Source organism: Salminus brasiliensis, chromosome 5 (assembly GCF_030463535.1).
Source record: "Salminus brasiliensis chromosome 5, fSalBra1.hap2, whole genome shotgun sequence".
NCBI lineage: Eukaryota > Metazoa > Chordata > Actinopteri > Characiformes > Bryconidae > Salminus > Salminus brasiliensis.
In genome coordinates this window covers 22,931,970-22,954,939 of record NC_132882.1, presented here as the reverse complement: position 1 = coordinate 22,954,939, position 22,970 = coordinate 22,931,970, and the positions used below count along the sequence as shown (strand labels likewise).

The window sequence follows — 22,970 nt, the reverse complement described above, 5'->3', positions numbered from 1 at the left end:
TAAGAGTAATAAAGCAGTCCTGAGTAATAAAGCAGAAATAATATCAGACTCCTGTGTTGTGTAGGTATATGTACATTGCCTTATTACTGAGCTTGGGGGGGGGGGGGTTATTTGTTTAGGAAAATGGTACCCAACCAGCATATTTGCAGATCATGTGTACAGCAAACAACAGAAAAAAAAAACACACAATTGCAGTGGGATGTAACAAAGTGGAAAGGTAAAAATTTGCAAGATGTCACAAATTAAAATGATTGATTATTGTCATATTAAATATTCTCATCTTAAGGCTACCATATGCCCACATGGTACATTACATTACACTTACAAGTGTACACATCATTCTAAATGTTGCTCCTCAGATGTAGCTGTGTTTTAGAAGTGTTAATGTCTATGTTCAGGTTGTTTTTAATATTTTACTTCAGATCAGATTAGTTCACCTTGTTTGCTTCTTTTCACACATTTTTATGGACCACATACCTTTGCTTGAGGCATTCTTTTCTAATAATATTTATTATTTAAGCTCTGCTGTAGTGAAAACAGGATACTGTTGTTTAGATGTTATCTTAGCAAGATTGTGTCATCATATAACCATTAAAAATGAAATATCTGAAACCTTTGTAATTATGTAGTTTTTTATTTTTGCTTTTCTGCATGCTTTAAAAGGCCCATATCCTACATTCAAGCAAATTTGTTCAACCAGAATATTTTGTCAGCTAGTTTGCTGGTCTGGTTCTGGAGTGTCTCAAATAAAGTAAACGAATAAGAAATGACAAAGCATTTTGACTGTAGGTTTCCCCAGTTGTGCTCTTTTAAATAGACTAATTGAACAACTAATGACTCTGAATGTCTAGTCTAGTGGTTTGCGTCCCGGGTTTTTTCTGTAAATGCTGTATTTTGCTGTAAAAAAACAATAAACCAACAAAGAACACAGAGAAAAAAATCTAATCCCACTTCTGACCCCATGCTGAATTGTCTAAAACCAAGATCGGAGACTGTAAACAAGCCTGCAGACAAACTAGCTGCTTGAGCATTCTGCGCCCTCATAACTGCGTACTACAACACACAGATCAAACAAGTTGATCTGATCTTGGTCAGTTTGACAGAAACACTGAGAGCTGTGACGGATGATGCGTTTTGAAGCTAAAAATGGAGCATCATTTTGTTTTGTGAGTTTGGTTGAAGCTGCTTGTTTGATTATTGTGATGCAGCTGTAGAAAATACACTTAAAACACACAGCTGTGCAGGAACAGTTGTCTACAAGAAGTGAGTCTACATTCCAATGAATTACCAATTTAAGCAATTATGATCGAGTTCACGAAAGCTTAGGTACGTAGGGCTAGTAACGCTGCGTGTTGGTAGTGAAGCGTATATCGACATGTTTGTCATCACGTAACAGCACAAAATGTGTAAAAACAAATACCCAACTACATCTCAGGTGTCGATTAATTACAGTTTATAAATCTGGATCTCTATTGCCCTGGACTGTTTAGGGCAACACATGGCAACAGTCCACTAACACTGCTGTTAGTTTTATTTAAACGGATCTTAATCTACATTCTAAAGAGAACTCATAACGTTGCAGTGATGAGAATCTGAAAACCCTCCTGCAGATCTCAGAGGGCTCCCTACCTCCCTAACTGGCTCACACGATCTTTACTGGGTTTAGACAGCGTCATCACCGCACCCTTGAGACGGTAACGCGGACAAACCCTCAGAGTGTGAGATATCTGGACTTGGATTAAATGTACATCTTATTTTGGTTTTCGTGTCTATAAATAGAATAGTGGAGTCAGAGAAAAAAAGTAAGTTTTTTCATATATTGTGAATTCTGAAAATAAAAGTGAATATATTCTAATGTAATGTAATGTAATCTAAGCCTTATCTCAAAATGTTACTAAATTGCACCAGTTAATAATGCATCCTGCTGAATCGTCTATAGTGAACAGTGAACCAATGTGTTTTAAATGAGAATTGCGATTCTCATGCATCTGATCTTAAGTAGAGTGTCCTGCTTTAAGGATGTGCCAGTTGGTGTGCCTGATGGCATGACAGCTGCTTTCAGATGTGCCGGGTTGTGTGCAATTGGTATGCTGGCTGCTTTATAAGGTTCTAGGTTGTGTGCTGGCAGCTTTTGGATGTGTTGGTTGGTGTGTCAACTGCATTATGATGTGCCGGTTGGTGTGAGGGCTGCTTTCAGATGTGCCGGTTGGTGTGTCAACTGCTTTAGGATGTGCCAGCTGCTTTCAGATGTGCTGTCTGGTTGCAGACGTGCCAGTTGGTGTGTCAACTGCTTTAGGATGTGCCGAGTGGTGTGCCGGCTGCTTTAGGATGTGCTGGTCAACGTGCCGGCTGCTTTAGGATGTGTTGGTCAACGTGCCAGAACGCTTTCGGATGTGCCGGCTGCTTTTAGATGTGCCGAGTGGTGTGCCGGCTGCTTTTAGATGTGCTGGATGGTGTGCCGGCTGCTTTTAGATGTGCCGGATGGTGTGCCGGCTGCTTTCACATGTGCCGGTTGGTGGCTGCTTTAGGATGTGCCCGATGGTGTGCCAGTTGTTGTGTCAGCTACTTTAGGATGTGCCGGGTGGTCTGCCGGCTGCTTTCAGATGTGCCGGATGGTGTGCCGGCTGCTTTAGGATGTGTTGTCAACGTGCCAGAACGCTTTCGGATGTGCCGGATGGTGTGCCGGCTGCTTTAGGATGTGTTGTCAACGTGCCAGAACGCTTTAGCATGTGCCGGATGGTGTGCCGGCTGCTTTCAGATGTGCTGGATGGTGTGTCAGCTGCTTTACACATTGTGTACACATTGTGTACTTTCACATGTGCCGGTTGGTGGCTGCTTTAGGATGTGCCCGATGGTGTGCCAGTTGTTGTGTCAGCTGCTTTAGGATGTGCCGGTTGGTGTGCCGGCTGCTTTTAGATGTGCCGAGTGGTGTGCCGGCTGCTTTTAGATGTGCTGGATGGTGTGCCGGCTGCTTTTAGATGTGCCGGATGGTGTGCCGGATGGTGTGCCGGCTGCTTTCACATGTGCCGGTTGGTGGCTGCTTTAGGATGTGCCCGATGGTGTGCCAGTTGTTGTGTCAGCTGCTTTAGGATGTGCCGGGTGGTCTGCCGGCTGCTTTCAGATGTGCCGGGTGGTGTTTCAGCTGCTTTAGGCTGGGTCACCTCGAGTACTCCCCTCAGATACGAAGACGGGCTGCTTCTTGTAACACAGAGCCACACTGCCGCTGGACACAGCAGGGCGTGGCCTTGCCCCCCGAAGCTGGACTACATCGGGTTTTTCGCGGTCTTTTTTATAATAAGCGGGTTGGTTCTGATAAACAGAAGCCCGGCTCGATGGATATGTGTGTTTATCTAAGACAAACACAAAGAACACAAAACTCGGAACTGGATCTTCATGGTATTTTGAAGCGAGGCCGTCACGCAGTTTAACACGCTGCCTGTCGAGTCCTCTAGAGGTCGTCTTGTCTGCTGGGAGAGGAGCGGGGCGGGGCGGGGCGGGGCGGGGCCGGGCGGGGCGGGGCTCTGAATGGACCAATGGCAGCGCGCCGCCGCTGTTCGGGGGAGATTTTGAAAGTTCTGTCGGGGAAAACAGAGCTCAGTTCGGTGAAGTCCAGTACGGATTATACTGTAATACTAATTATTAAACACAGAAAATACACATACTTCTAAAAAGGTCTCCTGTTTTAGCGACGGTAAGAGATGTATCTAAGCCCTTGGGAAATGACAGCCTGTAGCTTAGGCGTGTGTTGTTATTGTTTAGCCGTCTCTCTGTTGGACGCTAGTGCTAATGCTAATGCTAGCGCCGTGTTTAATGTCTGCATTCTGAGTTCATCTCTGTTCGTGGTTTCTGGGTCTGCTCGACTGTGTGTCGGTTTGTCACACGAGATTAACGTTAGTAATTAATGTCAGATTTTGGGTAGCTAGCTATGTAGCTAAATGATATAGCATAGCACTAGCTAGCTACCTAACGGCTCCCTTCCGTATAGCTAAGTCTGCCAGCTCCACACTAATGAAAGCTAGCTGGCTGTAGCACACTAGCTCACTGCCCTTGAGTGAACAATTCAGAGCAAATCAGTGTTCTTGCTCTTATGAAGGACGTCCATGTGCTTATCTAATCCTTCTCACGTCCACGTCAGCGAAACGTGCAGAAACCTGGAGGAGACGGTGTGAACGCATGATTTGTGTTGATGTAAAGTAGCTAGATATCTAACAGTGTTGCTGGTGTTTGTAGGTATGGATGAGGAGGAGAGCACTGACCGGCAGCTACAGCTGGCCATGCTGTGTCAGAAGCTGGAGAAGATCAAGAGATACTACAACGATGGTGAGCAATCCTAAGAATTGTCTAGAATTTTACTAATATCTACTAAAACTACATTGGTTACTGAGCTCCAAACAAACGTTTTTGTAAATTATTCCAATTCTCTAATGATTTGCTTCTTTTCTCACAGATGACACAGACAATATTAACCAGATCATCGGTTCAAATTCACCAGACACATGCCATACCTTTTTGACTAAACTAGAGAAGAAAGGCAATCCTCACTCAGATCCCAGTCTTCTGTCCAAATTAATTGATTTCTACACCCGAGTGTTTTCAAGCATGCCGTTGGGGAGATATAGCCAGAATGTAAGCTATGCAAAGATGCTGGTCAGATTTGCAGAGCTAAAAGCGTAAGTCACGTCTTCTCATTCTCCCTTGGGAATTCAGTCATTTCATAGCTGACAGAAGAAAATGTAGGGGAATCTGAATGATTGAGATTCACCTGATGTGACCTTTCTCCTTTTAACAGGATCCAAGATGTCAGTGATGCACAGGATAGTTTTGACATCGCAAGATCCCACTGCAAGGATTTTGCCTTTGTTCATATAGCTTATGCTCAGTTTGAGCTTTTACAAGGTAAGAAGAAGAAAAAACATTATCCGGCCTAGTTAAAAAAAATACAGTGCACAAGTTTGGGCACCCTTGGTCAAAATGTCTGTTAGCTTTATAAATACTCAAATTTCTCGAACCTTGTCCTACCAATCAGCAGTCAGGGCCTCCTGTAAACAACTACATAGCACTCTGAAAATTCAAATAATTAATGACCACAAAGATGGCAGCAGCTAAAAGAAGAAGATAGAGTACTACAAAAGCCTGATATATTTGTAAACACTTTCTGTGGACTGATAAAGTTAAAACAGAACTCTTTGGCTTCAGTCAGCAAAGGTATGTTTTTGAAGAAAAATGGAGTGCAGAATTCCATTAAAACAACACCTGTCCAACTGTTAAGCACAGGAGTGGCCTGATCATGCTTTGAGCTTGTGTTGCAGCCAGTGGCACAGAAAACATTTCACTGGTAGAAATAAGAAAGGATTTAATTAAATACCAGCAAATTCTGGCAAAAAAAAATCTTGAACTAGAAGCATGTAATGCTTGCCAAAGGAAGTATTACTAAGTACAGACCAAACAGGGTGTCCAAACTTTTTTTGTTATTTTGAGCTTATAAAACAAAAAAGGGGAGTTTACTGCAATGATAATTGTCATCTTTAAATTGATGGCGTTTGGAAATCTGTTTGTCTTTTACATACTTAGCTACTCCAGCTGCACTATATGTCCATATGTTTGTGGAATCCCTCCTACTGAGGTGGGGTGGTAATTACCCAACACCATGACCTTACTCTCACAACGCTATTGTCCAGCGCTATTGGAGACAGCTACTCCAAGAGCAAGATAAACCCTCTTTTAAATACCCTTGATCTTGGAAGGGTGTATGTATGTAGACAGATACAAATAGCATAGAATCTTTAACAAGAAATGACTTAAGGAACGTTGATACTGTCTGAATACCTACAGAATATTTACATTCATTGTTTTATTTCTTTAGCATTTTGCTCCTGATTATTTATTAACAGAAAATCTATTTCTGTTTAATTGTCTGATCAAACAGGGAATGAGAAGAAAAGTGCTTGGATTCTTCAGAAGGCTTTTGAAATGGGTGCGAAGCCGTCAGAAAGTCTTGAAGCTGCAATGCAGAATCTTAAATTAGGAAGACGTCGGCTCTTTTCCCAGGAGGATAAAGAGAATGTTGCAGGTTGTTTTCTGGAAGATTTCAGAAGTATTTATATATTTTTCAATCTTGTTGTATTTCAGATACACCATTTGTCCTGTAAAAAAAGCTGTTTTTTCTATTTATGACCTAATTTTTAATGTCCAGGGCTTTTTTTTATTATTATTTTTTTATCATTTTTAGTGACGCCACTTGAAAATGTACAAGAATCTCTAAAAAGCAGCTTTGTGGTAAAAGGTGGCTCTGGAAGATCAGATGCATCATGCGATTTTCAACTTGCTAGTAGTTTTTCGCTTGGGTAGGTGACAAGTTTGTTTATATTTGCATAAGATCAAATTGTATCACTAAGAGAATTATTTTATTTTTATATGAATAATTCTTCTTTGGAATCATAGAGGTGATCAGAAGAGCAGTCCACAGGAAGACCACCTCCCTATCTGGAGGCCTGGCTCACAACACAAAAGAACAATTGCCATGGTAAGGTTGAAATTTGACTTGAATTTATTCATAAAAAGAGGACTTGACATACAGTTGATGCTGACTGCATTCTTTTTCTCATATAGCCCGGTAGGATTCCCATGATACCCCTATCAATTCCTGAAAACGACAATGTTGTTTACAAACCTGAGCCTGCTAGCCATGGCAGTGCTTTGTCTAGGTGAGAGTATTTCGTGCTTGTGTGATATTGTTTGTAATGTCATTGTTTGTTGCTGCTGTTCTTCTTACTATTATTATTAAAAATAATAATAATAATAATGTATAATGTTGTAATTTTTTTTTATTCATAGGCCGACAAACACATCCAGTACTTGCTCTGTGTTCTCACTGTCCTCTTCAAAGAAAAATTCTGGAGATGGAGATTCTTACAACCTGCTAAATCTGAAGGTATGCTCACCAAATTTAGTTATGTACTGTTTACTGTATTGCTACAGTAATAGTGAAGTAATAGTACCAGTAACACTAGTGGAAGTATCTTCTCATATAGTCATGTCTTATTCCAGTGAAATGTTTTGCATGTAGTTATATAGTAGTGGATGTTTTGTGTAGCCACCTGTTGTTAGTCCAGAGCCACGTCCCTGGGAGGACACTGCTGAAGCGGACTCCACCACAACGCTCCTGCACAGGCCAGAGAGGAAAGATACAACTAGACCTGATGGTACTGCTTTTGTGAAACTTTCTAATATGTCATATGCAATGTGTGTGTGTGTGTGTGTGTGTTTGCACATACACGCACACACTTAACAAAAATATAAATGCAACAGTTGCGTTGTCATGATGCAACATGAGGTGATCGTTGTGAATGAATGGCACAACAATGGCCATTAGGATCTCGTCACGGTATCCCTGTGTGTTCAAAATGCAGATATAAAATGCACCTGTGTACATTGTCTATAACATATGCCTGCCCATACCATAACCCCACTGCCACCATGGACCACTCGATTCACAACATTGACCTGGGCAAACCGCTCATTCACACAACGCCATACACGCAGTCTGCCATCTGCTCTGTACGAGATTCATCTTTGAAGAGAACACCTCTCCGATGCGCCATGCGCCTTCGAATGTGAGCATTTTTTCCCCAATCCAGTTGGTTGCGACAACAAAAAGCAGTCAGGTGGAGACCCTATTGAGTACAATGAGCATGCAGTTGAGCTTCCCTGAGACGGTTTCTAAAAGGTTTGCGCAGAAATGATTTGGTTATGCAAACCGATTGATTCAGCAGCTGTCCTGATTCAGGCGGTATTCAAGTGATCATGGAGCTGAAGATGCTGGATGTTGAGGTCCAGGGCTAATGTGGTTAAAAGTGGTCTGCTGTGAGGCTGGTTGGATGTACGGCCAAATTCTTTGAAACACCTTTGGAGACGGCTTATGGTATTCAGTTCACAGGCAACAGCTCTGGTGGACATTCCTGCAGTCAGCTTGCCAATTGCATGCTCATTCAAAACTTGTGACATCTGTGACATTGTGCGGTGTGATTGTACTGCACATTTTGGAGTGGCCTTTTATTGTGGCCAGCCTAAGGCACACCTGTGCAATAATCATGCTGTCTAATCAGCATCTTGATGTGCCACATGAGATATGGCTTATCTCGGCAAAGGAGAAGTAACACAGATTTAGACAAATGTGTGAACAATATTTGAGAGAAAAAGGCCTTTTGTGTATATAAAATGTGTATACAAAAAGGTCTATGAGTTCAGCTTTTAAAAAAATGGGAGCAAGAAAAAAAGAATTGTTTATATATTTTTGTGTGTGTATATATATATATATATATGTATATGTGTGTGTGTGTGTGTGTGTGTGTGTTACATATTTACTTAACAATTATGCATTGTGACTATGATTATTTATATTTATTTTTCCAGACACCACTGGCAACATGAACCAGATAATTAGTTCGGGCTCTCCTGAGGCTTGCTTCACATATCTCACAAACCTGGAGAAGACTGGTGACCCTCACACAGATGCAAGTTTTCTCTGCAGGCTGCTGGATTGCTACTCTAGGGTGTTCTCTAGACTTCCCCTGGCACGACATAACAAAACTGAAAGCTATGCTCGAATGCTTATTAGATATGCTGAGTTGAAAGGGTAAATATGTGGAGTTATTGATTTACTTGATCTCTTGGCATATTGGCACATGGATATTTTTAGATACAATTCCTTTTTCTGTAGAATTGAAGACCCTGATGATGCTGAGGATAATTTCATCATTGCCAGAACTAATAGTAAAGCATTTGCTTTTGTGCATATTGCTCATGCTCAGTTTGAGCACTCAAGAGGTGGGTGTAAATAGACTTTCATTATTCAAATAGTCAAGTATCATATATCGCTATGTATTCCAAATGTTGTCTTCCTAATGTTTTTTCCTTCGTAAATCAGATGTATATGTAGTTTGTCCCTGTCTTTGCTTAATGAGTAGTGTTTACTCGTTTGGAAAGGGAACTCCACAGTCCAGTTCTGAAGGCTGTGTACCCCTCTAGCTTGGTATTAGACATGGTAATCATGGTGCAGCTACTCTGAAGCATTTCATTTTACTGGCAGTGCTTTTTTTCTGTGGAGATTAAACAATATGTGCAATCTGCATCACCAACTGTTACACCATAATGTAACCTTAAAGATACATTTGGGTGTATAGTGATTATTCACGTGTATTTGTCTTATGTATTCAAACAGTAGCATAGTAAACATGTCTTTCATCCTTCTCTCTTTTCGTCCAGGTAACACTAAGAAAAGCACTTACATTCTGCAGAAAGCCATGGCTTCAAATGCAAAACCTATTGAACTTCTCCAGAAGGCAATGATGAATTTGAAGTCTGGAAAAGCTCTGTTGCTTCCAACTGAGGACAAAATGCACATTGCAGGTTGATTACTTTTTTAAGAGTAGCATTATTCCATGTAGAGATGTCATTACACTGATGCCTAACATTAGTATATGGTTGTTATTCAACAGATGCAGCAGGCACTCACAGTGAACGAGGAGGAAGGGAAGTAGAAACTCCACTAAGGATTTCCACACAATACGGGCAGCCGAAGTCTAATGTGGAAAGTTCATCAGAATGGAAGATTCCCGCACGAATCAACAAATTTGCGTCTCCAGAGGTACGACAATGAAAGGGGACTTTCTGTCTGTGCATTTTGCTCAGTTGCTTATTGTATTGAAGTGGTGATTACTGTGTGATATTAAATATATAATATAATAAAACCCTTGTCTTAATTTAACAAAGCAGTCAATATTAAGATAACTATTTATACTGTAAATATAAATGGTGTGCTTCTGTAGGAACAGAAGTCTGCTGCAGGTCCCATTCCCACTCCAGGACCTCTTCACTCGCTGAGAACTCCCTCTGCCTCTGTACCACCCAGGTTAAATCTGGCCATTAGCAGCCAGACGCCCAACTACAGAGAGCCTATTCCAAACAGGTGATGAAATGACAGAGAATTTGATATTGAAGAACAGATTTGATTGGACTTGACCATGACTGTCTGTATTCTTTTTCCATAGTTTTGTTACGCCTGTAGTAAAGCAGAGACCATCTGTAGTGTCGATTCCATCTACAGCCCAGAGAGTCAGCCATGCTCCATTACCCTGCACCCCACAGAATCAGATCTCCTGTGTACAACAGGCATCCCAGGTAGAAAAAAAAACAAAAAACACACTGGTCAGGTATACTTAATATTTTTTCTTTATTGACCCAAATCAGCTCAGTTTTGGATATATGCCAATGCCTGTATAAATTAGGTCCTGGGAGGTTGGCAAACATGTGAAAACTATTCAACTATAAGCAGAAACATTACTTGGATTATTGGGTTACAAACATACTATAGAATTTATGTATTTTTTTTGTATTTGAAATATTTACCAATGTTTCCCACAATAAATTGTACTGGTTATACTGAGCTATACTGTTGAAATTTGATTTATTTTATTTTATTTATTTATTTATTGTGGTTTCAGGGATCTGTGAGTGCCTTTACCAATGAGTCCATCACAATCAAAGGGAGACAGTTCTTCATTTTGAAGATGATCGGCAGAGGTGGTTCCAGTAAGGTAATGCGTGAATGATTGTCAGTAATGTTTTGGATTGAAGCATGCTTTTCAGACTTCTTGTGCTTTGGAATTGAGTGATGATAAATATGACTTGTGCTGCCTTTTCAGGTGTATCAGGTTCTGGACCATAAGAAACAGTTGTATGCAGTGAAATATGTGAACTTGGATGAGGCAGATGCTCAGACAATTGAAAGCTACAAGAATGAGATTGAGCACTTAAATCACCTCCAACAGTACAGTGATCAAATCATCAAGCTGTATGACTAGTGAGTGTGTCCACTGCCCTAATATCTCAATCTTTATGACCTACAACAGTAGATGTTTTTGTGGAACACTTAAATATTAAATATTCCAATGAATATAGGCCTCTGATTCATCCTATTATACACTGCTGTTTTCTTGCCTGATTGCAGTGAGATCACAGACAGCTACATCTACATGTTAATGGAGTGTGGCAGCCTTGACCTCAACACCTGGCTACGCAACCGCAAGACTGTCAACTCGCTGGAGAGGAAGTTCTATTGGAGGAATATGCTGGAGGCAGTGCAGACCATCCACAAACATGGTGATGATGCATGGCCAATTATACAACATTTTTACAATATTGGAATCAGAAAGATTAGGAACTTATGTTTTTTTTTTGTCCTAACTGATTTCTTTTCCCACTTATTTTTAAGGTATTATCCACAGTGACTTGAAGCCAGCTAATTTTGTGATTGTGAATGCCTCTCTGAAACTCATTGACTTTGGCATAGCCAATCACATTCAGCCAGATATGACAAGTGTTGTGAAAGACTCACAGGTTAGTCCAGAAATATTAGATTGAAACAGTGAGTTGCTGTCTAGCTGTGTGTGCAGTGAAGTCATAATTCAAACGCTGTACTTCAGGTGGGGACTCTAAACTACATGCCACCGGAGGCCATAAAAGACACTTCTTCTAAAGGGGGAAAACCAAGATCAAAGGTGAGGGGAAATTGTTTAGTTTATACTAAGCTACACTATATGGTACTCATTAATAAATTAGTACCATATGGTGAGGATTTTAGCAATATGTTACGTAGTTTATATATTTGTATAAACATGTAGAAACTCAACACATACACCATTTGTGCACCTATTAATCTAATACATAATGGAAATGATGAAATCAGTTCAAGACTCTCTTGCAGATATCTCTGTAGCTTTTGATTATCTATTTCTCAAACTCAGTCATATTTATTCTTGTGCTCAACAGATCAGTCCAAAGGGTGACGTGTGGTCACTCGGTTGTATCCTGTACTGCATGACCTATGGGAAAACCCCTTTCCAAAACATCACCAACCAGATCACCAAGCTCCATGCCATTATTGATCCATCCCATGAGATAGACTTTCCTGACATTCCTGAGAAAGATCTGTTGGATGTACTAAAGGTCTGTATTGCATTGTGTACATTTTCGAGTGACTAATAAACTATAATAATGCTATGATTACATAACTAATGTTAACCACAACATATTTTTTTTCCTTTACTTAGCGATGTCTGATACGGAATCCCAAGGAACGGATTTCGATTGCAGAACTTCTTGACCATCCATACTTATGGCTGCAGCCTCAGAAACCTCCTGAGCCAGGTGACTGCTGTGTATTTTTAGTCCCAAATAAAGCGTGAACAGATGCAGGACATAGATGGAACTGATCAGTATATTGCTTTCTAGAAAGTAATGAGTTTCATAACTACTGGTATGCAGCAAATTAAGCACAGAACTAAATTTAGTGGCATGCAAATTTAGACGTCACACAAACACTTAGCACTGAGGTGTTCCTAACTACAGTGTACTAGCACACTCACCTACACTGTTATGTCCTGCCACAAAAAAAGTCCAAATTGTGCTCAAATACCAGAACAATTTGAGTTTATGGTCATAGAAGTTGAGGTCATCTGCCAGTGGGTCTGTGATCAGCAGTGGGGTCTGCTTGATTTAAAATAAACCCACTTGCTACAAAAAGTAAATGCTTAAGTGAAAAAAAAAACTATAACTATAAATTAATGCAAGGACCTACCCTCTAATGATGAAGCAGCCTGTAACAAATCTAGGAGTAGTTCAGTATTTAAACACAAACCAAAGCATCCTATTGTTGCAGCTATTTCTTTAATTATTCCAATACAAAAAGTTAGAATTCAAATTTTACCATGATATACATTTTATTTGTATTGCTCCAACTGTATCCTAGGTTCTGGACCCTGTACATTTTTGTTATCCTGCTGCAACCCACCCAGTCAAACACAGAAATGTTCACAAACCGATTGAATCAAGAGTTGAATCAGGTGTACTGGGATTCAACAAATGACTAAAATGTATAATAAATAACAGTAATTGTGTTTTACTGCTCTCTAACAGAAACATGCAACAGTGATCTGAAGAGAATTCTGAATGAGTTGGCTGCTTTACAGTCTCCCAATAGCATAGCAAGAGCTGCTAGTGTGAGTATTCCTTCACTGAATGTTGCCTGTTGTGCTTTGCGATTGTGTACAGATGTTCCCATATTATTTTTTACATTTTCTTGAATTGCTTTTGAAAGTCAGCAAAAGTCTTTCAAACATTCACCTCAACACTAATTATAATCTAACCCCATGTTTCTACCTCTCACTACAGAACCTGGCAAAAATGTGTAACAGTGGAAAAAAGTTGGACGTTTCTGAGTGTGTCAAGAGTTCAAGTCAGTCCACATGGAAGTAAAGAGGCCGTCCTGAGAATCAGTAGTTCATGATGTTAGATCAAGGATACATGCCAGTGAGTGGCTTGAATATTGTTGATGCCTGCAAGAGAAATTTTAATTTTGATATTGGCCTTGACAAATTCAGTTTTTGGAGAAAGAGAAGAATGCGGACTAGAAACATTCCTGTGCTTTTCTTTGATTAAAAAACTTGTCTGTAAACCTTGTGTTTATCCTTCAAGTTTCTGTCTTGTGAGAATTATATCAAAAACAGACTCCATTAATCATATTTTAAAAACCTGTCACTTTCCCTTCATTTTCTATGTGTTTGTTTATATGCTATGTTCTCACAAATAAACTTACCCATACAGTATATTAAATACATTGGTGCCTGTGACATTAATAACTTTAACTATTGATTTGTTCTACAGTTTTGAACAGTGTGTAAAAGCACACAGCTTTTAATTGCAATTAGTTAAGAAAATTCTTTTACCCTAGGGATGTGGGTGCTCTAAGACACTTTGCCACCTCCAGCCTTGTAGTGTATCTTCAGTGTTCTGTACTAAATACGCTAATACATACAAATGCACCAGGAACCCACTAGAACAACAGCAAAGCGATTGGTTGGTGGAACAGTTTAATTTGACACTTAATTGGCCACACAACTGGCCATTGTCATCAACAAACACCTGCTTTTGGTGTGGTTTGCATTCCCCGTTATGGCCCAAGAGTTCACTGGTGTCATCTAGGGTATGCTGATGCTGGGACATGAGCTTTGCATGCCAACGAAGCTGGTGTTTGGATGACCACCTGACCCAACTGGAAGTTGCTCCAGGGGAAGTGAATGTGATAGGGATGCAACAGCAGATGAAGAGCAGTTTATTGGATTAGCTCTAATCTACAGTTTTTCATCCACATAGCTATGATGAGAGCACACTTATATTTGATGATGCTCTCTGTCATGCTGTCTACTAGACTAGACTAGACTTTTTCAGTCTTAGGGGTTGTGGAATGGGGCAGTTTGAAATTTACCCATCTTGGCTTCTGTCAAGATCAATCAAGCCATGTGCTAATTGGAAAGTACCAGAGTAACCAGAGACTTTGTCAAAAGGTCATCTGTTTATGCAGACAAATGTAACACATTTTTCTGTGATGTTCTGAATCATTTGCTGCTTTAATGTATTTGGGAGTGGACGATGTTTGGCCCTTTTAGAACTGTGCACACAAGATGCTTTAAATCGGAAGTGCCTAATTTGTGGCCACTGTATTTCAACACTTTTAGACATTTATGAGAGCAAGCAAATGGTGTCTGGTTGCCATCTGCATTGGACAAGATTGAAAAAGACATATGTCTTTTATCAGGCTTTCCTTTAATTGTCTATATTGTTGTGCTCTGACTTTAGAGTTTATTCATTTTTATTATTTTCTGCTATGTTTTTCTATTAATTATGAATACTAATTATTAAGGGATTATCACCTTTCTCTGTTATTGGTAATTAAGTAGATGGTAGACTTCTGAAAGTTTAAACCACCCTATCCCCAGTTACCACTGATTACCTTACAAGTGCCAGTGTACAAGCAAGGTCAGAGCGGCCTGTACTATCTGAGGAGGTGTGTGTACAAAACTCCTATGGGTTTTCCACCAGAACAAACTGGTTAAGAAGGCTGGCTCTGTTGTAGGAGTCACAGTGTACACTATGGAGGTTGCGCCAGAATGAAGGACTCTTAATAAGCTAATAGCCATTTTAGGCAACACCTCACATTCATAGTGGTGATCATTCATTCTGACATTCATTTCACAACAAATGACTCTGTTTACTTATCTTTTTACCTTTCCTACATTTTTAATTATGCAGAAAATTTGCATAAAAATCCCTAACGTCCCTCTTATAAGCAACACTATGGAAAATGAGCATTTCTTGCTCCTGGGCTCCCCTTACAGTTGAAAAGTGTAGTTCGTGCTTTGAGACACCACTGAAGGAAACATATTTTTTTCTAGACAAGCTAAAAGATACATAACAGTCACTGAAAGTGACAAGAATATGTGGACTGAGGTGGTTGAGCAATATTACTGGATTTTACACAAATATGAATGGTTTATACAGCGTTGTGGGCAGTGGTGGCTCAGCGGTTCGAGCTGTGGGCTTTTGATGGCATGGTTGTGGGTTCAAAACCTGGGCTTGGTAAGCTGCTGCTGTTGGGCCCTTGAGCAAGGCCCTTCACCCTCCCATCCCTGCTCTGGGATGCCCTCTGCTCCGGGCACGTGGGCTCACTGTCACTGTGTGTGTTTGATCACTAGTGTGTATGTATGTAAAAGTAGCAACAGCACCTTTATTTACCTTAAAAGACACACTACGCATAATTTCTACCTTCAAATAAAGCTAAAATAAAAACGCTAGCTACATATTGTTGCTTTAACGCGCCCCTTAACCTCCCCTCTCCCTCCGCCAACACACCGGTTCCCTTTAAGAGCCTCCCACCGATTCAGCCAATCAGAGCAGCGGTCGGCTGTTGCACCGCTGACGTAACATGCCGCCTTCCTGTTCAGTGTGTGTATGATGGCGGCTGTGCGGTTTCTCCTCAGGAGTGTGAGCTCCACGTCCTCCTGTGTGCACAGCAGTTATGGGACAACGCTGCTCAGACTGTCTCCCAGCTGCACGTCTCGGCTGAAGACGCAAAAGAGGCATGCGGCTCACTTCGCCTACCACCCTGACCCCGTCCCCACTAAATATGGTAGGATCCACGGCCCGGGATTAGGACTTCACTGCACTCCACTGAGCTAACGAGGGCTGTTCACCACCAAACACAGCCGGCTGGCTCCCACTGACCTCAGCCAGCTAGCTAACTAATACACCACACCTCTGCACTAAACATGAGCTGTAACTAAGTAACTAAGTTAAATCGGTAGTTAATCTTCAGTGATAACCAGCTGTCTTTCATCTGTGTTTAATGTTTCCAGGGTTACAATGACTTCAAAACTATTTATGTGGTTAAGTTAGCTTAATCTTCTGTGATGATTCCCTGTCTGGATATAAAAGTTTTATTTGGTGGTTTGAGGAATTTTCCAGGAATAGTGTGTGTGTGTGTTATTTTCGACACATTGCTCCAGAGTCCTCTCTTGAGTCCTCCTTTCCCCCAGTCCCCTTGTGTAGTGGGGCATTGTTATTGATGGGGGTAAAGCCACTGTAAACGCTTTGCAGGCCAGGTTGACTTCATGTCTGTGTTGTGTTTTGCCATCAGCCTGTGTTTATTCAGTTTTCCATGTTTGTCCTTTACAGTGTAGTAAGTTGTGGTTCAGTGTGACACTCCATGCACCTCAGACACTTGAGAAAGAAAGTGAGCTGGAGAATTGGGGGTGCAGGGGGGGTGCAGAAATGACATTAATTTTTCTGTGCAGGAACCTTTAGTTCACTGTCTGTTCTGCAGGCAGCTCAACCCCAAGTTCCCAAAGTCCTGAGTATTGCGTCTCAGTACAACTTCTTAGTTGGTTTACAGCCTCAGGGAGGAGCAACCTGTGTGTCGATTGCTGCTGTCCAATGAAAAACCTGTATCTTCATTTTTGTCCATTCTTTTAGCTCTCCATGCTTTGGACCCTATAGCTGTGTAGATAATTCTGGGTAAATAGACCAAGGTAAATGGTCTAAATTACTTGGAATAAACTCTTACTTTCCATTGACTTCCATTCAAAGTTAAGGAGGTTTTTGCCTTCTCATGTAAAGTCACTAATTTGGAGATACGTGTTTTCCATTGGGCAGTGACCTTATGATCAAATCTTTGACCTTTATGATCTAGGCAGTTGCAACAGGATGCATCTGCCTGACCCTGAGGCTACTGGTCCATAACCTTTGGCTATCAGCATCTCCAGAAAATCTGCATTACTGGTCAATGAACATTTGGTAGAAACTGCACTTAGTCACCATCAGATCCTACTGCGTTTTTACATGTATTGAGAAATGTGTAATAATAAGAAACAATAATAACTTTCAATATGACGAATAGATGGGAGCATCAGCTCTGCCTGTTAATGAACATGTACGTTTTTATTATGGCGGTATAATTTTTTCCCCCCCTCGTGTGTTTATTTCCTCCAGGCCCCACCGTGAAGATGAACTTGTTCCAGTCTATAACCAGTGCCTTGGATAACACTCTTGCGAGTGACCCCACAGCAGGTGTGACTGACCGATCTGTTTTGGGATATTTATTTTGATGATTAACAGTGATTACATGGTTATGATTGATTGTTTTTGCAGTCAGTAGTTCGTGTTAAAAATTGATTATAGGTGTTTGTTCACATTGTAGAAATGGTCACATGCCAAGACTGGCATTCGTGCTGTCGACATCATTATGTTTTTCATGCTAAGCTTGAGACTACCCTGTACTAAACTACAGTTGAAAATATTGGTGAGAACTGTGGAGCACTTGTTCTTCCTCTCAAGGCTTTACAAAAAAACAAGTCTGAAAGGCAGCAGAATACTTGTGGAAGTATGGTTAATGATATTTGGGGCTCAGGCAGCATTTTCTTAAAAAAAAATATATATAAAAAAAATAAAAAATCAGTGTCAGTGTTTTTGTGCTAATGTGTGCCTGACAGCTTTGCAGACAATGTGCTTTGGCGTGACCTAGTTTTTATGTCTTATGTAAATCTTGTCTCTGTCCAAAGTGATTTTTGGGGAGGACGTAGCCTTTGGTGGAGTGTTTCGATGCACAGTTGGCCTTCGGGACAAATATGGTGAGTAGGTCATCTTAACTATTTCTTTAGTGCAATTGGAAGCCTGTCGCTCAGTTTTCCTAACACTAGATGGCAGCACCTTCCTTATTTTGAAGTAGTTCAAGGCTCCCACTGATTTGAACTGTGGAGTGCACAAAATTTGCTTTCTTGAGAAATGTGAAGGGAATTTGGACAAAATATTTTCAGTGTATTATATTCACATGGTGACACCTACATAGTAGTTAAAAATGTAAAATAAAATATGTGAATCATTTAATTGTTTAATAAATCATTTAAGACATTTTGTAAAGCTCACATATGATGATTTTTCTTTTCAAATAAAATCAAAAAGCAATAGATCCATATTTTATTCATAACAAAATATTGTGTATGGAGTAATACCACTGTGTTTTTATTTCTAATATGTAGGGATACAGTAATGGTGGGTTTGATTATATCACAGTGTGGTCTATTAAGTTAAGATGATTCCAACAAATTCTGTCAGGTGTGTGCGTGTTTTTTTTTTTTTTTTTTTTTTTTGGTCGTCGTCGTGAGCTAATGTAGCATTGCATTATTGTAAAGGCTTTTCGGTTCAGGTGTCTATTTTTGGCCTCCGTTTTCAAGCTATCAATAGCAATGTGATATTTTTTTGTGCTTCCATTAGCATGATTATATTCACATTGCTGGACAAACATGAGGTGATTCATGGATTGCTTAGCAACTTAAAATAAACACAAGTTAGTCTCTCTGTCTCTCTCTCTGTCTCTCTCTCTCTCTCACCCACCCACCCCCTGCCTTTTGTTTTCATTGACGTCAGAGGTGTTGACCTTTTGTGAGGAATCATTATTTTCCGTGCCATCTCGTTAGACAGGAGAGATGGCACATCAATGGCTACCTGCACAAGTGACGCACACAGAAACGTACACACACACACACACACACACACACACTCTACTGAGCATTACTAAGTGCCACTGCCGTCCACCTGAATTCCACATTTTCAGCTGTGACTTCTCCTCCCGCCAATCTACTTCAAATTGCTCTCTCTGTAAAATCAATTGCACACATCAGCCAGGAAACATTGCATTATCTCTGAAATGACTGTCACCATCCTGAGAAAGGGAGCTTACCTTGAGCTCAGTGTCAATCATTATTTCCATACACGAGAGGTAGATTTATAATTATGTTTTAATGGAGACTTAGCATTTGGAGTTGACTGGAACTCTGAAATATCCATCAGATTCCTCTTTGTTTCTGTCACTCATCAGATGCTTTATAGCTGTTCTTTCATTCTGGTCCATCTAAGCTACTTTTGTGTGCTTTCAGATGAACATGTAAGTGATAGATGTGCAAGCTGTGTTTTTCAAATTAATTTGAATGGTCAGGTTTGCGAGCCAGCACGTACAGAACGTCAGACCAGAAGGCTAGAATAGAGAAGCCGAATGCCACTTGGCATGAATAAAAATAGAATCCCTGACCATATCTTCAGTCTAATTCTTGTGGTTTGTTGTTAGATTATAGGACGGAGGAGGAAAACATTGTTTTTGTGGTTATGGATGAGTCTGCCGCTTTGGGCTGGTTTTACCTTGCTTTGTTTCTTAATATAGTTTTTTAAAAAATCAACTGGACGGCACTGGAGCTTTATTCCTGTTTGCACTGTCTGTGATGTCCATTCTGTGGTTCTCTTGCATCTGCATCTGTATCACAGTGTATTATAAAATTTGCTCTTGAAAGAAATTTCCAAAACTAAACTAATCAGCTTTTGTTTTTGTTCTTCATTGCCAGGAAAGGACCGTGTGTTCAACACTCCGCTTTGTGAGCAGGGCATAGTGGGATTTGGAATAGGTGTAGCAGTTGCAGGTGCAACTGCCATTGCAGAGATTCAGTTTGCTGACTACATTTTTCCAGCTTTTGATCAGGTGGGTGCAAGGTTTTCACATTGTATACTGAAAGGCATTCATGTTTGTCACAGTAATAATGCCTATGTTTATTGAAGGGAGTCTTCATGCGTTTCTACCATAAAGGTTCCAGATTTTGTTACAGACACTATCTTTTGCGAACCCTTTCATTTCACTTTGGCACAGTGGTGTCGAAGGTTACAGAGGTACCTCAACACCATCAGATGAAGTGTTTTAGTCATTCTTAACTTTCATGGAATTCACATGCATTGTTTAAGCTTGTGCTGATTGAAGACAATCAGCTCAATCAAAACTGAAAAAATAACTAGTAAACACGTAGCTGTAGAGTGTAAGTGCCTTACACCTAGCAGGAGTTGTGGGTTTTACCTTGTAAAGATGAATGTGCCGTTAGCTGGCTGACCTGCGGGGATAATGCGCTGCTTTTGTTTGCCTGGTGCTGAGCCCTGCGTGTCCTTGCCTCGCTGAAGATGAATGAGTTGTCGCTTATTCGTCAAGGCAACAGAGACTATCAGATGTGATAATGGGGAGACATTTTTACCACAGTGGGTCCTGCTGCCTGATCCAGTCTCTGAGTCACATTGCCCCACTGCTTTTTGTTAGGAAGGAAACAAGGCCTTGTGGCAGCTGGAGTAAATTGTCGTTGTTTTGTGTTTTTATGTTTTTATTTATTTTTGTTTTTACTTCACATCCCTTGACAAGAATACTGACCATATTGTGTTCATGAAACCAGTTAAAAAGAAAACCTTGACTGAATGCGTCAAAATACCTCTTGCACCGAATTGGACAAAGTGATGCAATATCTTGATCAGTGTTTTAGTCCCAGAGCTGTGTGTAGCATCAAGCATCTCTATACAGAAAGCTGTAAATCATAATGTATTACTTCTCATATTATTATTGTGATATCCAGCAGCTTTGGATGAAGTTTACATGTTATGTTATATCTCGTCTAAATGTCTTGCTCAGCTAGGACATCTACGTCATTTCCATTAGGGCAGTTTGAAGGTTATTTTGCAGGGCAAAGTGGGAAACCACAGCTGAGGTGGCATGATATTTCCTTTGAATGGCCTTCTGCACTTTTCAGCTATTAAAATTCAAGATGCATCGACCCATCTTTTTCTGTTCCAATACACATACCGATACAGGAACTTTGCGCATCTGCTGATACCATAGTTGAATTCATAAACCATATACCTGACCATCTGGGAAAGACTTAAGACATCAAGATGGATGTAATCATTTCTTTACTAACTTTGTAAAACAAAGGAACACACATAAATTAACCCAATTTCTTTCTTTTTTTTCACTAAAATTGTGCTGGACCTTAGCACAGGGTTGACTGGATAATTCTGAAATTTGTATCAATGTATCAATATTTTTAAAAATGAGGCTGCTGGTGTGTTCAGTTCACTATACTTGTGTTTTTTTTTTTGTTTGTTTTTTTTTCCTTCCACTTGTGTGCCTTTTGAAGATTGTAAATGAAGCTGCCAAGTACCGGTACCGTTCAGGTAACCTTTTTGACTGTGGGAACCTGACAATCAGAGCGCCATGGGGCTGTGTGGGCCACGGCTCCCTCTACCACTCGCAGAGCCCGGAAGCCTTCTTTGCTCACTGCCCAGGCCTTAAGGTAAGCCTTTTCAAAACCATGCATGAGAAAAGCGGCTCTTTATAGTTCTGCTTCCGTGATCTGTCCCACTAATGTCTTTCCTAAAGTAAACACTTTTAGTCTCCTAAAATATAATGTAGAGATTAATCAAAGCGACCGTTGCTCTGAAAATAATGGAAAATGGGATATGAAACAGGAAGTGGACAAGAAATGGGGAAATTGGGGCTGCAATTGAAGGCTGGAGCTGTGGTTACTTCTCAGCCACATCAGACCTAACTTTGCTTTATTGGATTTAATGTCAACAGTGAAAAAACACAGGCCCTTCAGTTGCTATGGTGTGCTTGTATGCATACCAAGACATAGAAGTCTTAGAAATTAGTCTATAATAAGTAGAAGGAAAGTCTTGACTAGGGAAATAGTGTTTATTATTATAATAATAATAATAGCTAGGGTTCAGGTATCATGTTCATTGCATGTTCCTGTTGTTGTTGCAATGCTTTCAGTGTTTATCTGATGTTCAAATTAGTGTGTGAAATATATTACCACTGCTTGAGTGGAAAGCCGTGTTGCGGGTCTGTGGTCCAAGGAACATAGTCGCACAAATAAATCACTTCCGTGGGAGTCAAGAATGAGATGAATATAATTTAATATCTGACTTACAGTAACCTGTACTCACGCCAGCATTCGGGCCTCATCTGTCAGCTTGTATGATTGCGAGCTCGCTGTTTAATGATTGGCCTGCATGGGTACTGAGTGTTTAAAACTCAGTAGAGTTGTCAACTCTTTCTTGTTGGAGCAGAGTGTGGATCAGCCAGGCCAGGGCACTGTTCAGAATGTTGGACTTGGTGCCACCTAACCGTGCTTGCTTTTAACCCTTATTAATAGAAACCTGTTCTGTTGTGCTTGGTTCAAAGAGGTAAACACATTAAACTTTGGCAGACTTTTTACATTTCACATTGGATTCATAATCAGAATCTGTTCTGTACATCTGACTTTTCCATCCAACCTTGTTTCCATGTTCCATGGCAAACGTTTCTGCAAAACAAAGCTGCGCTCACTACAGTATCACTTCATCAAACTCAACTTGTAATAAAAATGTCACTCTTACTCAGAAACACGAATGTCACCTTAATTTTTAAAGCTGGAATCTGCACTTTCTCTCCGTTTTCATGAGCTGCCAGTGATCGGATGCAAATTTTGCCATGCTTTTATCACCAGCAATAACTGTGAGTGTGTAAGGGTAAATAGGGTTTTTGGTTTCTTTGTCAGTTGTAACGTCTGATTGTTTCTTCAGGTTGTCGTGCCTAGAGGCCCAGTTCAGGCAAAGGGTCTCCTCCTGTCCTGCATCGCTGATGAGAACCCCTGCATCTTCTTTGAGCCCAAGATTCTGTACAGGGCAGCAGGTTTGTTCCCAGGATCCTCATGCATCAGTTTTTCAGAAGTGTTTGA

At 40.5% G+C, this 22,970-nt stretch overlaps 3 protein-coding genes across 4 annotated transcripts in view; all 3 read left to right on the top strand.

Annotated features, from left to right (window-relative positions):
- dctn3 (dynactin 3 (p22)) overlaps window positions 1-612 on the top strand; it is a 3,447-nt gene extending 2,835 nt beyond the window's left edge. For both annotated transcript variants that reach the window (XM_072679866.1, XM_072679865.1), the window contains exon 7: window positions 1-612. This exon is cut by the window's left edge and continues 218 nt beyond it. The gene's annotated coding sequence lies outside the window, so the exon portion shown is untranslated.
- A 2,979-nt stretch (window positions 613-3,591) lies between these two features.
- On the top strand, window positions 3,592-13,649 carry ttk (ttk protein kinase). The gene is made up of 25 exons (XM_072678857.1): window positions 3,592-3,691; window positions 4,231-4,320; window positions 4,448-4,670; window positions 4,790-4,896; window positions 5,927-6,070; window positions 6,230-6,344; window positions 6,442-6,523; window positions 6,610-6,704; window positions 6,835-6,931; window positions 7,094-7,202; window positions 8,413-8,635; window positions 8,720-8,826; window positions 9,265-9,408; window positions 9,498-9,646; window positions 9,828-9,967; window positions 10,050-10,179; window positions 10,503-10,595; window positions 10,704-10,861; window positions 11,009-11,160; window positions 11,273-11,397; window positions 11,484-11,558; window positions 11,830-12,006; window positions 12,111-12,207; window positions 12,976-13,058; window positions 13,231-13,649. The coding sequence occupies exons 2-25, from the start codon at window positions 4,233-4,235 to the stop codon at window positions 13,312-13,314; spliced, it is 2,997 nt and encodes a 998-aa protein (XP_072534958.1). The 5' UTR covers window positions 3,592-3,691; window positions 4,231-4,232; the 3' UTR covers window positions 13,315-13,649.
- A 2,178-nt stretch (window positions 13,650-15,827) lies between these two features.
- Window positions 15,828-22,970, top strand: part of bckdhb (branched chain keto acid dehydrogenase E1 subunit beta) — a 44,182-nt gene continuing 37,039 nt past the window's right edge. Inside the window, exons 1-6 of the mRNA XM_072678860.1 lie at window positions 15,828-16,024; window positions 17,383-17,460; window positions 17,952-18,020; window positions 19,785-19,918; window positions 21,387-21,542; window positions 22,816-22,924. Of these exons, the coding sequence (XP_072534961.1) occupies window positions 15,847-16,024; window positions 17,383-17,460; window positions 17,952-18,020; window positions 19,785-19,918; window positions 21,387-21,542; window positions 22,816-22,924 (724 nt within the window). The 5' untranslated portion in view covers window positions 15,828-15,846. The remainder of the gene's footprint in view (window positions 16,025-17,382; window positions 17,461-17,951; window positions 18,021-19,784; window positions 19,919-21,386; window positions 21,543-22,815; window positions 22,925-22,970) is intronic.

Bases quoted from the DNA above. Each gene is read 5' to 3' on its own strand.
- ttk (XM_072678857.1), top strand. From the start codon at position 4,233: ATGGATGAGGAGGAGAGCACTGACCGGCAGCTACAGCTGGCCATGCTG. The intron at 6,524-6,609 runs GTAAGGTTGAAA...TTTCTCATATAG, and splicing joins ACAAAAGAACAATTGCCATG to CCCGGTAGGATTCCCATGAT. The intron at 12,007-12,110 runs GTCTGTATTGCA...TCCTTTACTTAG, and splicing joins ATCTGTTGGATGTACTAAAG to CGATGTCTGATACGGAATCC.